This window comes from Spermophilus citellus (assembly GCF_964194105.1).
Source record: "Spermophilus citellus genome assembly, chromosome: 1".
Classification (NCBI taxonomy): domain Eukaryota; kingdom Metazoa; phylum Chordata; class Mammalia; order Rodentia; family Sciuridae; genus Spermophilus; species Spermophilus citellus.
In genome coordinates this window covers 221,537,213-221,554,176 of record NC_138182.1, presented here as the reverse complement: position 1 = coordinate 221,554,176, position 16,964 = coordinate 221,537,213, and the positions used below count along the sequence as shown (strand labels likewise).

Sequence of the window (16,964 nt, the reverse complement as noted above, 5' to 3'; positions counted from 1 at the left end):
TATCAAGCTCTTTGATCCATTTTGAGTTAACTTTTATGCATGGTGAGAGAAAGGGGTTCAGCTTCATTTTGTTGCATATGGATTTCCAGTTTTCCCAGCACTATTTGTTGAAGATGCTATCCTTCCTCCATTGCATGCTTTTAGCCCCTTTATCAAATATAAGAAAGTTGTAATTTTGTCGATTGGTCTCTGTGTCCTCTATTCTGTACCATTGGTCCACCCACCTGTTTTGGTACCAGTACCATGCTGTTTTTGTTACTATTGCTCTGTAGTACAGTTTGAAATCTGGTGCCGCTATACCGCCAGATTCACACTTTCTGCTTAGAATTGCTTTTGTTATTCTGGGTCTTTTGTTTTTCCATATGAATTTCATGATTGCTTCTCGATAGATGCAGAAAAAGCATTCGACAAAGTATAGCATCCCTTTATGTTCAAAACACTAGAAAAACTAAGGATAATAGGAACTTACCTCAACATTGTAAAAGCTATATATGCTAAGCCTCAGGCTAGCATCATCCTAAATGGAGAAAAACTGAAGGCATTCCCTCTAAAATCTGGAACAAGACAGGGATGCCCTCTCTCACCACTTCTATTCAATTTAGTTCTTGAAATACTAGCCAGAGCAATTAGACAGACAAAAGAAATTAAAGGCATAAAAATAGGAAAAGAAGAACTTAAATTATCACTATTTGTGGATGATATGATACTATATCTAACAGACCCAAAAGGGTCTACAAAGAAACTACTAGAGATAATAAATGAATTCAGCAAAGTGGCAGGATATAAAATCAACACACATAAATCAAAGGCATTTCTGTATATCAGCAACAAAACTTCTGAAATGGAAATGAAGAAAACCACTCCATTCTCAATATCCTCAAAAAAAATTAAAATACTTGGGAATCAACCTAACAAAAGAGGTGAAAGATTTATACAATGAAAACTACAGAACCCTAAAGAGAGAGAGAGAAGAAGATCTTAGAAGATGGAAAAATATACCCTGTTCATGGATAGGCAGAACTAACATCATCAAAATGGCGATATTACCCAAAGTTCTCTACAGGTTTAATGCAATGCCAATCAAAATCCCAATGGCATTTTTTGTAGAAATAGATAAAGCAATCATGAAATTCATATCACAACTATTTTTACACTTTATCCTCTACAGTTTTATGAATAAGATAGCATGGGCAGATGGCATCATGTTATGTTCAGTTTGGTTTCCTTGTTTTCTTTTTTTGTACTACAAATTGAACCCAGGGATGCTTAACTACTGAGCCATATCCATATATAAAATTTAAATTTTGAGTCAGAGTCTCTCTAAGTTGTTTAGGGACTCCCTAAGTTGCTGAGGCTGGCTTTGAACTTGCAATCCTCCTGCCTCAGTATCCTGAGCTGCTGAGATTACAGGCTGTGCCACTGCACCAGACTCCCTGTTTTCTTTTTAGGAACAGTGGCTGAGATAGTATGTGGAGACACCGCAGTGGGCTGTCCCTCTGTGTGAAGAGGTCTGAAGCTCTGTTCCTCAGGCTGGCATTTTGTAGGACTGTGGAGTTTGTCTTTAGATTGGGGCTAATATGCACTTTCCTCCATATTTCAATCAAATAAATGATCCAATCTTCTTGGAATAATGGACAATCTCAGGTATCTTAGTTCAGCACTGTATAATCAATGAAAAAGAACATCTATTTCTACATCTTGACCAGTTACATCATGTACAAAAAAATTAATAATCTGTAATTGATCTTGAGTCACTTAACTTAAAAATGCAATTTTGTATTTGCACAGTAAATCCTAAATTAACTAGAAGTTGATCAACTACTTTTAAACCATTTATTCCCAATTCCCACAAACCCTTGTCTTATGTAGCCTTCCACTTTAGAGAAACAGGCAAATGAAAAATAAAATACCAACAGTAAAATCATCAAAAATTTGTAGATTTAAAACAAGTTCAGAGCACTATCTCTTACTAGAATAGTTGAATGAGGGGCTGGGGTTGTGGCTCAGTGGTAGAGCACTTGCCTAGCATGTGTGAGGCACTGAGTTTGATGTTCAGCACCACATAAAATACATAAGTAAAATAAAGGCACTGTGTTCATCTATAACTAAATATGTGTGTGTGTGTGTGTGTGTGTGTGTGTGTGTGTGTGTGGATTAGTACCAGAGAGGATAGAGCTACAGAAGGAAGGAATTCTTAACTATTCACATGAATCCCATGAGTCTTTGGGTTGATACTAATCTGAGCATGCATGGGGGAAACCTCAGAAGGCCAGACAAAAACAGGTTCTGTGGAACAAACTACTGGGGAGTTGTGACATGAACAATCTCAGAGCCCACATAGCTGGGAATCTTTGAGTTCTCCCCCGAGACCTTACTGAACACAGAAGAATCCATAGAGACCGCTAAAGATCCCAACTTAGAAGATGGACTAAATTAGCCCACTGTCTTCCAGCAAAGCAATCTTTAAAGTCTCAAACTAATCTTCAAGTAACCAACATCATCCTGCTATTTAAAGTCTGACACTTGGGGTTGGGGTTATAGCTCAAAGGTAGAGTGCTTGCCTCGCCCATGTGAGGCACTGGGTTCAATCCTCAGCACCACATAAAAAAATATTTAAAATAAATAAAGATACTGTGCCCATCTTTAATTTTTTTTAAAAAAAAATCTGACTCTATTTTTTAAAAAAGAAATATAACAAAAGTATCACAACACAATATAAATTTCACAGTATTCAGCATCTAATAAATGAGTAGACACAAGAAAACTAGAATATGCAAATTAATAAAAATAGAACAACAAATGACAGAAATGATGGAATTAACAAAAAAGGATGTTGAACGAAATTATATCTATGTACCATGAACTCAAGGATGTAGAGAAAGAATCAACATTTTCTTGGAAGATGAGATAGTAAATATTTTAAGGCATGTAGGAACCTATACTCTTTTCACAATGACTCAACTTTGTCAATGTAGTGTGGTAGCAGCAGAGACAATGGGTATGTGTTATGGTTTGGATACAAAGTGCCCCCAAGAGACTCAAGTGTTGAAGGATTGGTCCCCCAATAAAGCCATGTTCAGAAGTGGGATCTCTCTCCCCCCCCACCCCAGCTGCCATGAGCTGAACAGCTTTCCCATGTCAAGCCCTCTCATCATGATATTCTGCCTCACCTAAGGCCCAAAGCAATGGCATGAGCAGACCCTGTACTGAAACCTCTGAAACTATGAGCCCAAATAAATATTTTCTCATCTTAAGTTATCTATGTGAGGTATTTTTGTCACTGCAATGAAAAGCTGATTAACACAGTATGACTGTGTTATCATAAAACCTTATTTATAAAACAGGTCCACAGCCTATAACTTGCTGACTGCTAATGGTGAGGAAAGTATTAGCATAATGAAGACAGAAAGTGGACAAAATTAAAATGATCAAATAACACTTTCTGAGATTAAGAAACATAACATATTAAATTAAAAAAAATATACCAGATAAGATTCACATTAGATTAGATATGGCAGAAATATAGATTAGTGAAGTTGAAGATAACAAAAGAAGTTTAAACAAGATACAGTATGGAAAGAAAAGACCCGGGAAAACAATAATAGGGTATCAGTGGGACACTTATCAAGCTGTCTAAAATTCTTCAGTTCAAAAGTAAAAAGAACATGGGATAGAAAATGTTTGGAAATACAAAACCTGAGAAAAATTCCAAATTTGTTAGTATAAATCCAAACATTCAGTAGCTTAAAAATACCCAAGCAGAATTAATGTGAAGAAAATAATAAGTATAATATAATTGCTAAAAAAAACAGTGACAAGAAAATATGAAAACAACGCAAGAATAAAAGATGTACCATGTAAAAGGTGCAAGGATAAGAATAACAACAGACCTCTCAGAGAACCATGCATGTGCCCGAAGTTAATGAAGAGACCCTTTAAAGTCCTGCAAGGGGGTGAAACACTGTCAAGCCAGAATTCTACACCTAGTGAAAATATTGTTCAAACATGAAGGTGAAACAATAAATTTGCACACAGATGAACACCGGAAAAAATTAATCACCAGCAGCTTTGTACTAAAAGAAATATCAAAGGAAAGTGATATCAGAGGAAAGTTTGGAGATGCCCAAAGAAATGACAAGTACCCGAATGGAAAATATGTGGAAAGGTATAAAATATATCTTTAATCTCTTTAGAAGATAACTGACTCTATAGCGAAAATAATAACAATGCATTGTGGGGTTTATAACAAGCAGAAGTAAAATATACGATGACAATAGCAGAAAGGCTAGGATACGGGAAGGGAAGCATACTGTTGGAAAATTATTATGCTCTCCTTAAAAGGATGTAATATTATTTGAAGGTAGAGTCAGATAAGTTAAGGTATGCAAATTGTTAATCCTAGAACAAACACTAAAAATAATAAAGCAAATACATATGGTTAAAAGATCAACAATGAAGATAAAATGGATTACTAAAAATTACCCACTATAAAAATTGCAGAAAAATATAGGGGAAATGGAAAAAAGAACAGACAAAACAAATGGAAAACAAACAGCCAGGTGACAGATTTCAACCTACTGTATCAATAGTCATGTTATATCAAATGAAAATAGTTAAAACATGCCACGTAGAGGCAGAGATGGTTAGGCTGTATGAAAAGTAGCAAGCAAATCTAAGTCGTGGTGGCTAAATCAATATGAGACAAGGCAGATTTATAAACAAAAAACAAAGGTGAAATAGGTCATTTTATAACGATGGAAGGACCAAGTCATCAAGCGGATTTAACAATTTCAAACATGTTTGCATCTAATAATGGAGCTTCAAACTCCAGAAAGCAAACACTGATAGAACTGAAAGGAAAAATACACAGGTTCACAATTATAGTTGGGTATCTTATCCCTTTTTTTTAGTACCTAATGGAGCAGGTGAGCAAAATAAATAAATAAATAAATAAAAATAAGAAGAAATAGCCTAACTGACATCTGTAGAATACTTTGCCCACCATAAGCAAAGTACACTTTTTTTTCAAGTACATCCCTCACCAAGTCCATATTCTGTGTCATAAAACTAGTCTCAATAAATTTAAAATAACCAAAATTATACATGTGTTCTTTTTCTACGAAGGAATTAAATCAGAAATCAAGAACAGAAAGTTGTCTTGAAAATCATCACCATAAATGTGGAAATCAAACAACACACATCTATATAACTCAGAGAACAAGAAAAAATTCACAAGGGAAATGAGAACATATTTTGATTCAGGGAAAGCAATATTTTCTGAAAAAAATTAATGGCTTGAAATGCCTGTATTAGTAAATAATAAAATTTAGTCAGTGTTCTAGGCTTTTAACCTAAGATACTAGAAAAGGAAAGGCAAATGAAGCCCAAAGCAAATAGAAAAATGGGAATAGTAGAAATAATAATAACAAAAAACAAATACCAAATAAATAAATAAATACATAAATACAAATAATAAATAAATAAATGTGTGAGGCCCTGGGTTTAGCTCTCAGCACCACATAGAAATAAATAAATGAAATAAACCAAAAAAAAAAAACCCAAACCATTTACAACTAAAATTTTTTTTGAAACAAATAAACAATTTTTAAAATATTCTTAGGGACCAAAAAATATCCCTACCCTTACACGATGCTCTCTTATTGCACATGGTTTGTTACTATCTGGTGAGATTTTCATTGCAAATACTGAAATTTTTTTTTCTTAAATTCTATTCAAACTTCCTTTGAAAATTCTAGCCTGTCTCAGGGAATAGGAGGAAAAAAAGAAGAAAAGAAATCTTTATCTGTGTTTGAGCTGACTATAAAGGACAGTCCATGTCCCTCAGGAGAAAGGCCAAATCCAGGGACTACTAAGGGGAAAAGATCAAAGGTCCCACCACTGGGAAGTCAGGGTCTGGAAGTACCAATTGCTCCTGACAGAGACCCCATTGGTTCCACGAGAGCTTTCTTCAAGTGCTTCATATTCTGTGAATGTGGACACAGGTGGAAAGTGATTACATCAGAGTAAAGCCGTCACTCTAGGCATAGTTTTTGCCAACATCATTCTGTTATAGGTTGAAATGTTCCTTCATTCCTATGTTGAAACCCTAACTTCCAGCACCTCCAAATGTAAATAGGGTCATTGCAGATGTAATTAGCTAAAATGTGATCATACCAGACTAGGATTGGGTCCTAATCCAGTATGACTGCTGTCCCTACATAAAGAGGAGATTTGAAAACACACACACACACACACACACACACTACACACACACTACACACACACACACTACACACACACACACTACACACACTACATACACACGCACTACACACACACTACACACACACACACTACACACACACACACTACACACACACACACTACACACACACACACTACACACACACACACACTACACACACACACACACTACACACACACACACTACACACACACACACACTACACACACACACAGTGAAGATGAAGACAGAGATCAGGCAATGTTTCCACAAGCCAAGGAACACTGAAGAGTGTCACAAACCCACTAGGAGAGAGGCAGGGACAGATTCACCCTCACAGCCCTCAGAAGGAACCAATCTTCTTGATGCCTTGACTTAGTTCTTCCAACCTTTGGAACTGCAAGAAGACAAATTTCTGTTGGTTCAGTCACCCATCTGCGGTGACAAGTTCTTACATGCCATTAGTACCCAGGGTCAAAGGGACTGACTGTAACTGACTGCCAGCAGCCCACCTAGAAGCTGAATCCAGCAACCCCTTCCTGCTAGTTTAACCTGGACAGTGACTTCAGGAAACCCCAGAATGTTGCTTTCTCCACTATGATAAGGAAAGGGAAGCCTAGTGGGTGTAGAAGAAAAGTCATCTCAATTTACCTTCTTATCTTCTGAATCTGAGTTACTGGACCTTTCAAAAACTAGTTAATCATGGGGTTAGCTTCCACTGGGGAGTAAGGAGACAGAGATGCAGAGTTTTAGTAACAGTAGAGAAAGAACAATTAAGAAAGAAAACCCAGATCTTGCAAAAGAGCAAAACAGTGCCCTTCAACCTTGCATGTATACTTTCTGTGTACCTTTCTATGTAAAAACAGTGAATTACATCATATTGAATTTTAGTGACTGGGCTGACTAGGAAGCACCAGCTCCTTATTATTTACCTGGAGTCTGACTGCAGATTTAAGAGCCTTCTTAACCTCAGAATCTCATTACCTGCAGATACTATTCTAGGCCTCCTCCTCAGCCCTCTGTAAACAATGAAGAGATGAGCACCAGTAGGCAAAAGTAAAGAAAGTGCACTCTTACCTCCATGCTTGTGCTGAATGCTCTAGTAACTTTTGCTTTGATGGTTATAACTTGTCCAACTCTAGCAAAAAAAAAATTATTTTAAGTAATCTGAACACATTTTATTTCAGATTTAAAGACTCACTTAAATCTTTCATGTGCCGTAAAGTATTTCCACCTTAGCTTGCTGTTATTGTTCACATGAAACACTCAGGTTCATGATAACAGGAAAGACAGGGCTTAAGGGCAAATGCTGATCATCATAAACCACACTCAGGTTAACTGACTCCCTCTATTCAAACAGAAAAAGGGCTTTGCAAAGGTAGAATGCAAGATGACTTCAAATTTGCAACAGATACTTGGACTTTTTAGAAGCTCTTTCAAGCTACTATACAAGTTAAGACAAACACACAGGCAAACTTATACAACTTATATTTATTTTAAAATGTTAATAACTAAATGGATGAACAAACTACAAATAAGCAAGAAAGTCCACTAGTTAATTTTGATAGATTTACATGTGTCTTCTTTGCTACTAGAAGAGCCATTCATTCCCTGCTACTACTAGAACTCTGATCATGTAATTTGAAGTTGTTTCAAAACTCTTGTATTCAGGCCCTTCTGTCACTTCTGATCCCTTCACCCTAGCAGAAGTTAAGAATCTGTCCAACATGAGCACCCTTGATTTTTCTCCCTTAAGTGCAAAATTGAACTGTATTCTCAGTGTCTTCAGAGACTCTTCTACTTCAGAGGAAGGACAAGATTTCCTCATGATCTGATCTCTTGTCTTACCTGTGCTCTTGACCTTTCCCTGCTCTGTCATTTCTACTCTCTTTTGAACCTTTCATCTCTACCCTTCTCTCTTTTTTACTCTTTGAAAATGTTTAAGGCTTCTCCTATTTAAAACCTTTCTTTAAAACCTATTTATTTTGATTATTTTTTCTCTTCTTCATATGAAACTCTCCTAAAAGAATCATTGATGTTTTCTACCTCACACATTTAATGATTGTTTACTGAGGACTAGCCCTGGTGTTCAGCTAAGGTGTTAGGTACAGTGATGGGCAAGACTGAGCTGCTGGCTTCAAGGAGACTAGTGTTTCTTCGGGACACAGATGTGTAAACAGACAAAGTTCAAAAGATTATAAAAGACTGATCAATAAATCATTAACAATAAAAGCCCTTGTCATTAATTAAACAAAGTACTGTTTCTAGTGTGGCCATTGTAGTAACTATGACTGTCCTTTATTAGTACTATGTGTAAATCAGGCACTAAGCTGAATGCTTTGTATAATATCTGACATGTCACTCACTGGCAAGGACCCTGTGAGGGAAGTAGTACTGTTCCCATTTCATTCCCATCAGGAAATGGGCTTACAAGGCAATGGAGTCAGCAAAAGGCAGAGCCAGAGTTCAAACCCTGGTCTTATCTGACTTCAAAGGCTTGAACTATTCTTTACCAAGGCCCGACTTGGGCTCTTGGTAAAGAATAGTTATTAATTCCATTTTAACAGAATTAATTTAATCACCTCTAGAGAGGCCTGTGAAGATATATTAAGGACTGTCTACAAAGTGAATCAGTTGGGTTTGCCCAGAAGAGTGACCACATCTGATTAATGCCTTTGTGCATACATTGCTTCTCTACGTAGTGTACCTGTCATAATCTGTAGCATTTCAATCAGAAAGACTGGAAGTAAAGGAAGGAGTTTAACATAGACATGCAGATGTATATTTAAGTAATTAATAACTATGTGGGAAATCTGAACAAATCTATGTTTTTATCACAATTTTACTAGTCCTTTGCCCACATAATAATCCTCACAGAGAAGAATTTGTCAATGTCTAATAAAATGAAATGTACCTTTACCCTTTGACTCAGTAATCATCTTTTTAGGACTCTATCCCAAAAATACACTGTAAAATCATGGACATATGCCTGCACAAAATGACATTTTGAAATATTTGTAATAGCAAAAACTGGAAACAATTTTAAAATTTATCATTAGGGACCAGAGGAAAAAAATAGGGCATCTACACAATGGACTACCATGTAGCTAATTACAAGGAATTCTGGATATCTCTGTACATTGCTACAGAGTGTTTTTCTATATATAATATTAAGGAAAAAAAGGTGGAGAAAAGTATATACAATGTGTTAGAATTTGTTTTTAAAAGGACATGAATATATGTAAATACTTGTTTACATTTAAAAATTTTTTAAAAGTCAGAAAGTAATTAAAATGGCTATTTATAGAAAGAGAAAGGTGCTTGGATAGAAGCTAGATAAGAGCTTAATTTCCCAGAGCCAAATGTATCTGGTTTCCAATTAAATTATGAAATAAAATAAAAAATTAATTCCAAAAAATATAAAACAATTGAATTTATCTACATGTGAAGTTGGCAATTTAACCATGTAGGAGAGAATTATTTCAAGTGGCTTCAAAATACAGTGATTGTTGTTATATTACTATGTCTTTCAAAAGTGTACTGATCTTTTAGAAATATATACTGATAATTATAGATAATGACTGGAATTTGCTTCAGAATAACCCAGTCATGTAGGGAAACATAGAAGGGTACAAGAGTGTGCAAGATTTGATTATTGATGTAGTTAGGAGATAAATCCTTGGGATACACTATACAATTTTCTCTAATTTTACATATGTTTGAATTATTTGTTTACTTGAAATTTTCTGCATAATGAATTGGTAAAGCATATTAAGCATATATAAACACATAAAATGTTTTTCATATTTTACTGTCTCTATTCAGATGAATTAGTGTTTAGCCAACCTAATGAGGAAATTCACCATTGTAGAGACACTTACCATCATTAATTATTCTATAAGTAGAGAAAGGAGCCATTAAGAGTCAGGTGCCAGATAGCTTGCTATGCATGACTCCACAATGCATCTCATGCTGAGAGTTGCTTCTCAACAAAATTGTGAATGGGATTTTACACCTACAATGTTGACTAAAGGTAGGCCTTATGATTATGTCTTTTACTCACTTAGATTGAGTAAAATGTAATTTGTTTTATTAATAGGATCATGGACCCCAAACAAATAAGGTGCCACAAATATATGTCACAACCAACATAATAAACCTGGGAGAAAAGTGAAAGAGTAATATCACTTACTTAACTGTTTCCTCAAATTGAATGTCATCCACTGAGGCTGTGACACAGGAAACCCCAGCATGTTTTTCAGCTTCAAAAAAATAGGTAAACGTGTTTGTTAGTAATAGTTATGTTTGAATATTTCAATTCATCTTAAGAGAAAAGGAATTAAATTTCAGTAGATTTATTTAATTTACCCATTCACTCATTCAGTAGAACACCACTGTGCCCACACTTTCTGGATGATGTCAGTTTATGAGAGTTTCTGTGTTCTTTAAGTTATGCTTTTATTGCATGGCAATTACTATACGTTCTCCTAATTTTTTCCCCAGTTCTGGGGACTGAATTCAGTGTTTCAGGCATGCTATGTAAGCATTTTCAGCCATACCCCCAGACCTTCTTATTTTATTTTGAGACTGGGTTTCACTACATTGCCGAGGATGGCTTTGAACTTGCAATCCTCTTGCCTCAGCCTGCTGAGTAGCTGGAATTATAGCCATGCCATTGTGCCTGGCTACTTTCTCCTAAATTTTAACTTACTTGAGCTTTGCTTTAAATTTCAATACCAATATTCAGAAAATCTGGCAATTATAGATAACATTTTTTAGGAAGTTGTCACTGACTTTATTTTGTCAGGAAATATGCTTCTTTTGTTTTTAAAACAACACACCAAAGTTATTTCTATTGCAGTTGAATGTATTTAAATCACTTAACCACTATAAGTATGGGAGACCCTGACATCATCTTCTAAATCACAGATGCACCAGAAACAGATGGTGCATGGATGGGAACAAGGAGATATTTAGTCAATATTTATTATTTTTACCAACTTCACACCAAATTCACTCTGCATTAATTATGTTGGAGGGGAGAGTATTGAGCAGGGTGAAGAGTTTATCAGCTCCTCAACTTAATGTTCCATATCAGCACTTAATTTATTCAGAATATTTTTGGATCGTTGGTTTTGCTTTATATGAAAATACAATAATTTATATTATTTGGAAAATATAATTTTTTTCCTAAAATATTCTTAGTTGCAGATGGACACAATACCTTTATTTTATTTATTCATTTTTTATATGGTGCTGAGAATCTAACCCAATGCCTCACAAATGCAAGGCAAGTGCTCTATCACTGAGCTACAACCCTAGTCCCCCATAGGTGTCCTTTTACAGTTTTTCAGATAACTACTGAACACTTTCAAATATACGTTGTAAAACATTGACTAAAAAGTATCCCAAAACATTCATTTCAGTTGACTAACATAAGAAAATGGGATATCGACGTAATTAAACTACTCGTATTAATAAATTTTTATTAATTGAGTTGCCAATTTTGAATGATTTAAATGATAACTAAAATGCAGTAACCAATAAAATATTAATTTTTATTATGTCTATTAGAATCTACAGTGTGTCATAGCACTATACTAGATCAAGAAGAAACATAAACAGAGAAACAGCTAACATTTACTAAGTACTGAGCTAAGTATTTACACTTGTCAATCACAAGTCTGGTTCTGTTTTATAAATTAGGACATTTAGGCTTAAAAGATTAAACATGTTGTTCTAAATAGTGATTTTTTGACTACAACAGTAATAGAAACTCTCAGAAAAGAGTAGGGTAGACCAAACAGAGAATGCTACTAAAGAACTTGGCTGAAAATGGGCCTCAATAGCCACAGTTTATACTACAGATTTTTAAGGAACATAAAATAATAAGAAAGAATAAAAAATATGGGGGATCAACATTGGGTCCACAAATTTTGCTTGTGACCAGCTTATTCTGGTTCTGAAACAGTAGCTTTAAAATTCATTTCAGTAGTCACATCATGCACTCAGTTGCCTTGGAAACAGGCACCATTATTACTAGCAACTTCAAGGATTTTAATACTCATTTCTTTTTCTTACATGCAGATTAACTTCATATTCATGTTCCCATTATTATGTTATTATAACCAAAACTCAAATCCTGTTAAAAACTGTTAAGACAGAAACCAAACAGATTAGCAAACAAAGCAAACAAATAGATTGGCTTCAAATATATAGCTGAGTTTTGCAGGTGGTTAAGACAAGATGTATTAGAAACTCTGTTAACACCAAGAAAAGCAGAGTTTCTTAATCATCTGAGTTTTGCTTTCATCATCTGTAAAATAAGGGCCCTGAAACACATGATATTTAAAGCCACTTCCAACTCTAATATTTTATCTTCACATATATTGTTTTAAAATGTATATTTTCTAAGTCTCAGGTTTCACATATAAACTCTGGATTCCTTTTGGACTTGAGAACTCAAGTTGTAGGACCATCCAGATAACCAGAAGGCTTTTAGTGAGCACTAAGTTGTGGAGAATTAGCTTAGTTTATGTGATAATTGGCCAGTCCAAAAATAAAGACGTGAACAAACAAATAGACAAAATAGTTAGATTGTGCTAAGTGTTATGAAGGAAGTTGGACAGGGCATTGTGAGTAAAGTGATGAATGGGTACAGAAGTAAACAGGTGAGCAGGAAAGTCTTCTCTGAGGAAATGACATTTAAGCTGAGATGTAATGCATGGAAAGGTCCACGAATAGAGAGTAAAGGCAAAGATGAGAGCATGAAATTATGGCATTTGCCAGTAAATGGATGGAGCTGGAGAATATTATGCTAAGTGAAATAAGCCAATCCCAAAGGCCAAATGTTTTCTCTGATATACAGATACTAACTCACAGTGGGTGAGGGTGGCTAGGGAAGAATAGAGATGCTTTGTATTAACAGAGGGGAATGAAGGGAGGGGAGGGGGTATGGGGATATGAAGGATAGTAGAATGAATCAGACATTATTACCCTATATGCATATATGATTAGATGAGTGGTATAACTCTACATTGTGTACAACAAGAGAATGAGGAGTTATACTCCATTTATGTATGATGTATCAAAATGCATTATTTTGTCATATAAAACTAATTAGGACAAATAAAAAATTATTTTAAAAAAGAGAAGAGCAAATGCAAAGTCCTAAGAAAAGAAAAGGTGAGCATGTCCTGGGAAATGTGGAAGCCTAGTATTGCTGGATCCTATGAACTAGGAGGAGATTGGTACCAAACAAATGGGAGACAGGAACTATACCCGTGGCCCCAGTCCATGATACAAGGTTTGTCTGAGCAGCATAATGTTATACTTTTTCTTGGTGTTAATGTACTTTGGTGGGGGATCCTACAGATTACCAGGTAACCACCACTCTCTCCCTGAAGTCCTAAGCTGGACTCAGACTCATCTTACATTTATGGTTACTTGGCTGGCTCCAATGTGAATTTCCAACTTCAACTAGCATCTATAAAGAACAACAAACGGTTTGGGTTTCACCTCAAGTGTGATGAGAGGACACTGAAAGGTTCTAAGCTGGGGAGTGGTATGATGTGATCCCTATACCTAAAGTCCACTCTAACCTCTGTACAGAGAATAGGTCTCAGGGAGGTCAGATGGAGGAAGGGAAGCCAAAGGAAGTTTTACAGGAGTGAGGGCTTTTTGGTACTAAAGATTGTGTTCATCAGGACTGGGGCTGTGGCTCAGCTGTAGAGTGTTCGCCTAGCATGTGCAAGGCGCTGGGTTTGATTCTCAGTACCTCATAAAAAATAAATGAATAAGCAAAATAAAGGTATTGTGTCCAACTAAAACTAAAACAAAAATTTTAAAAAATTGTGTTTATCACTGATCTGAAGATGGGAGAAGTCAGCAGGCAGAGAAGACCAACTTCTCAAAAAATACTGCCTCACCCAGCCTTTCCATTAGAACATCATTTACATTATAACCTGCTATTTTTGAAAATGGAGTCTTTTTCCCTAGACATAAGTATTAGGCAGGTTCTCAGTGGTCTGGAAGAGATTCAGCGGTCAAAACTATTTTCATGGGGCTGGGGTTGTAGTTCAGCAGTAGAGCACTCACCTAGCATGTTTAAGGCCCTGGTTCAATCCTTAGAACCACATAAAAATAAATAAATAAAATAAAGGTATTGTGACCACCTACAACCAAAAACTCTTTTCATAATAATACTAAGAGGTTTCCTTTGTCTGCTTGAGTTAGGACCAAATACCATATACTGGGTGTCTTAAACAATAGAAATTTCTCATAGGTCTGTAGGCTGTGAAGTCCAAGCTTGCCACTTAGGTCCTAGAGGGGCTCTCCTCCTGGCTTGCAGATATCTGCCTTCTTGCTGTGGTCTCACATGTCAGAGACCAAGCTATCCATTTCTAAGCCTATATGAACATTAAACCTTTGGGATCAGGACTGCACCAAAATGACCTTATTTAAGCTTAATTACTTTTTTACACAAATACAGCCACACTGGGGGTTAGAGCTTCAACACATTAATTTTGGGGAAGGAGAAGGGCACCATTCAGTCCACAGTAGATGTATTGCCATCCTCATTCTCTCAGAAGAATACAGCAGAGTCTTCCAGTGACTACATAATAATGTGTTAGCAACAAATTGAACAGCAGAAAGAAATCTGATAAGTGAGCAGTCCTCTACTAAACCAAACATTAAAACAATTTGCAAAAGTGCAAACTATTACCACTCTTTTAAGTACAGTTTTGGTACTGTTGAACGTAATGGAGTTTTCTTTTTAAATGAATTAAATCTGTTGCATTTTCTGTAAGGTAAATATGGATATAAATAACCTATTACACGCACATTTCTCACTCATTCCTTCGTGGGATGAAGGAACCCTAAATCCAAAGCGTCTAGGTCATTGTCAGGTGAACTATCTCAGTCATCACTGCCCCTGACTGCACAGGTCTCACAGCTCTGTAAAGTTGGATCCTCCCCTTCCTTCTTCTCAGGCTGTTCCCTGGCTCCCACATCTCGGGCCAACCTGCATCCCCACAAGCCAACGCAACTCATGGCCAGCTCTCCACTCCACTGCACTCTGGATCCCGCACCACCACCGTCCCTCGCTACCCTTGGCCTCCAGTGCATCGCGGCGCACAGACGTCCAGCAGCCGGCCCGGCAGCCGCCGGCTCCCCTCGGCTGCCCGGACCGCGGCGCCTACCGGCCAGGCAGGCGGTGGTGTCAATCCACTTGAGCAGCTGCCCGGCACTCAGCTCGCCGCGGGCGTTGGCGTGCGCCGGCTGGATGGCCTGGCTCATGCGCACCTCGCCCGGCGCCGCCAGCCGCTCCATGTCCAGGCCGAGAGAGGGGAGCCCCGGGCCCGGGGCGCCTGGCCTGGAGGTGTCCGCCCGCCGGGCCCGCCCCCGTTCCAAAGGGCGCCGCCCGCCCTAGTTGCGAACTCCACTCCCACTCCCCCGCAGCCAGGTGCTTCGGGAGGTGAGAGTTCAGGTGCTGGCAGTGTTGTCCCCGACCAGCCAGGAGGGCGAAGGAGCAGGCTCTTCTGCCTAGGAAGAAGCCGGGGAACCGTCCGATCTCTCCGGAGAGAAAAGTGCTTCTCTCTCTGAGAACCATGCATAGAATTTAGTGAGAGAGCGCGGGGAAGTGGGCACCTACCTGGCTAAAGGATTATAGGTATTTACTAAGCAAATAAATACAGTGGTCGTCTGTCTGCAGAACTTGACAGGCGAGGAGGCAATAAATAGTGATTAAATCCTCTCCAGAGAATGTAAAACGTTTGCTTTAGCCACTGATTTAAGAGTGCTTCACTTCCGTTATTTGTTTGGTTGGGTTTTGTTTGCTGCTTGCCAGGCCACATAGGCACTCACTGTTTAAGTCCTAGTTCAAAATCCACCTTCTGACTCTTAGGATATTATAGTGGATCCAAAGATCATTTGTTAGGAAATGGTTTCCTCTGCTAAACAAACCAAGTAAAAGGGGCGGGGGCTCAGGGAGGCTGAGGCTTGGAGGTGGATCAGAGTCACTTAAAAAGAAAAGGTTTGTTTTGGGTTTCATCTAGAGTTTAAAACTGGAGACTTCCCATCTTGTTAGGAATAGTCCCCACGCTTCCCAAAAGAATCTGAATCTTTTTTTTTTTTTTTTTTTTTAACCGGGGGATAAACCCCAGATGAGAGTTTTTCATGCTCAGCAACGAAAGTTGTTACACTTCGTAGAGCTGCAATCACTGATGTTACAGAGCAGTTCTCACAAGAGAAACCATGACCTCAGAAAACCTCCAGCATATACTAGATCTATGGATGTTTCATTGTTAGGGCAGGCTGTTATGGGGAGCATATTTAGTGATGAAGAAATGGATGTTTGGAGAAGGAGGCAAAGGGTCTGACATGCGGCTAAGCGGGTAGGACCGCCTGACTTCCTAGGGAGTTTACCAAGAAATCTAATGGCCTTTAATGACTAGAATGACTAGGTGGTGCTTTTTCATCCTCATATCTCTAGGCTGCCAAGCCCCAGCATGGAAAGAGCAAAATGGAGATTCTGATAATTGCACTTCATATATATATATATATATATATATATATATATATATATATATAAAATTCATTATATATATATACATATATATATAAAATTCATTATATATATATACATATATATATAATTTATATGTATATATATGAATGAGAGAAAATAAAGATACATTGACTCAATAGTTTTAGAATT

The 16,964-nt window shown here is 37.2% G+C and overlaps 1 protein-coding gene across 1 annotated transcript in view; it reads right to left on the bottom strand.

Moving 5' to 3' along the window:
* The window catches only part of ACOT12 (acyl-CoA thioesterase 12), a gene marked incomplete at both ends in the record, with an annotated part of 44,383 nt that extends 28,806 nt beyond the window's left edge, over positions 1–15,577 (bottom strand). Inside the window, 3 exons of the mRNA XM_081305054.1 lie at positions 7,322–7,382; positions 10,437–10,506; positions 15,448–15,577. Coding sequence (XP_081161180.1) covers positions 7,322–7,382; positions 10,437–10,506; positions 15,448–15,577 — 261 coding nt within the window. The remainder of the gene's footprint in view (positions 1–7,321; positions 7,383–10,436; positions 10,507–15,447) is intronic.
* Between the last annotated feature and the right edge of the window lie 1,387 nt (positions 15,578–16,964).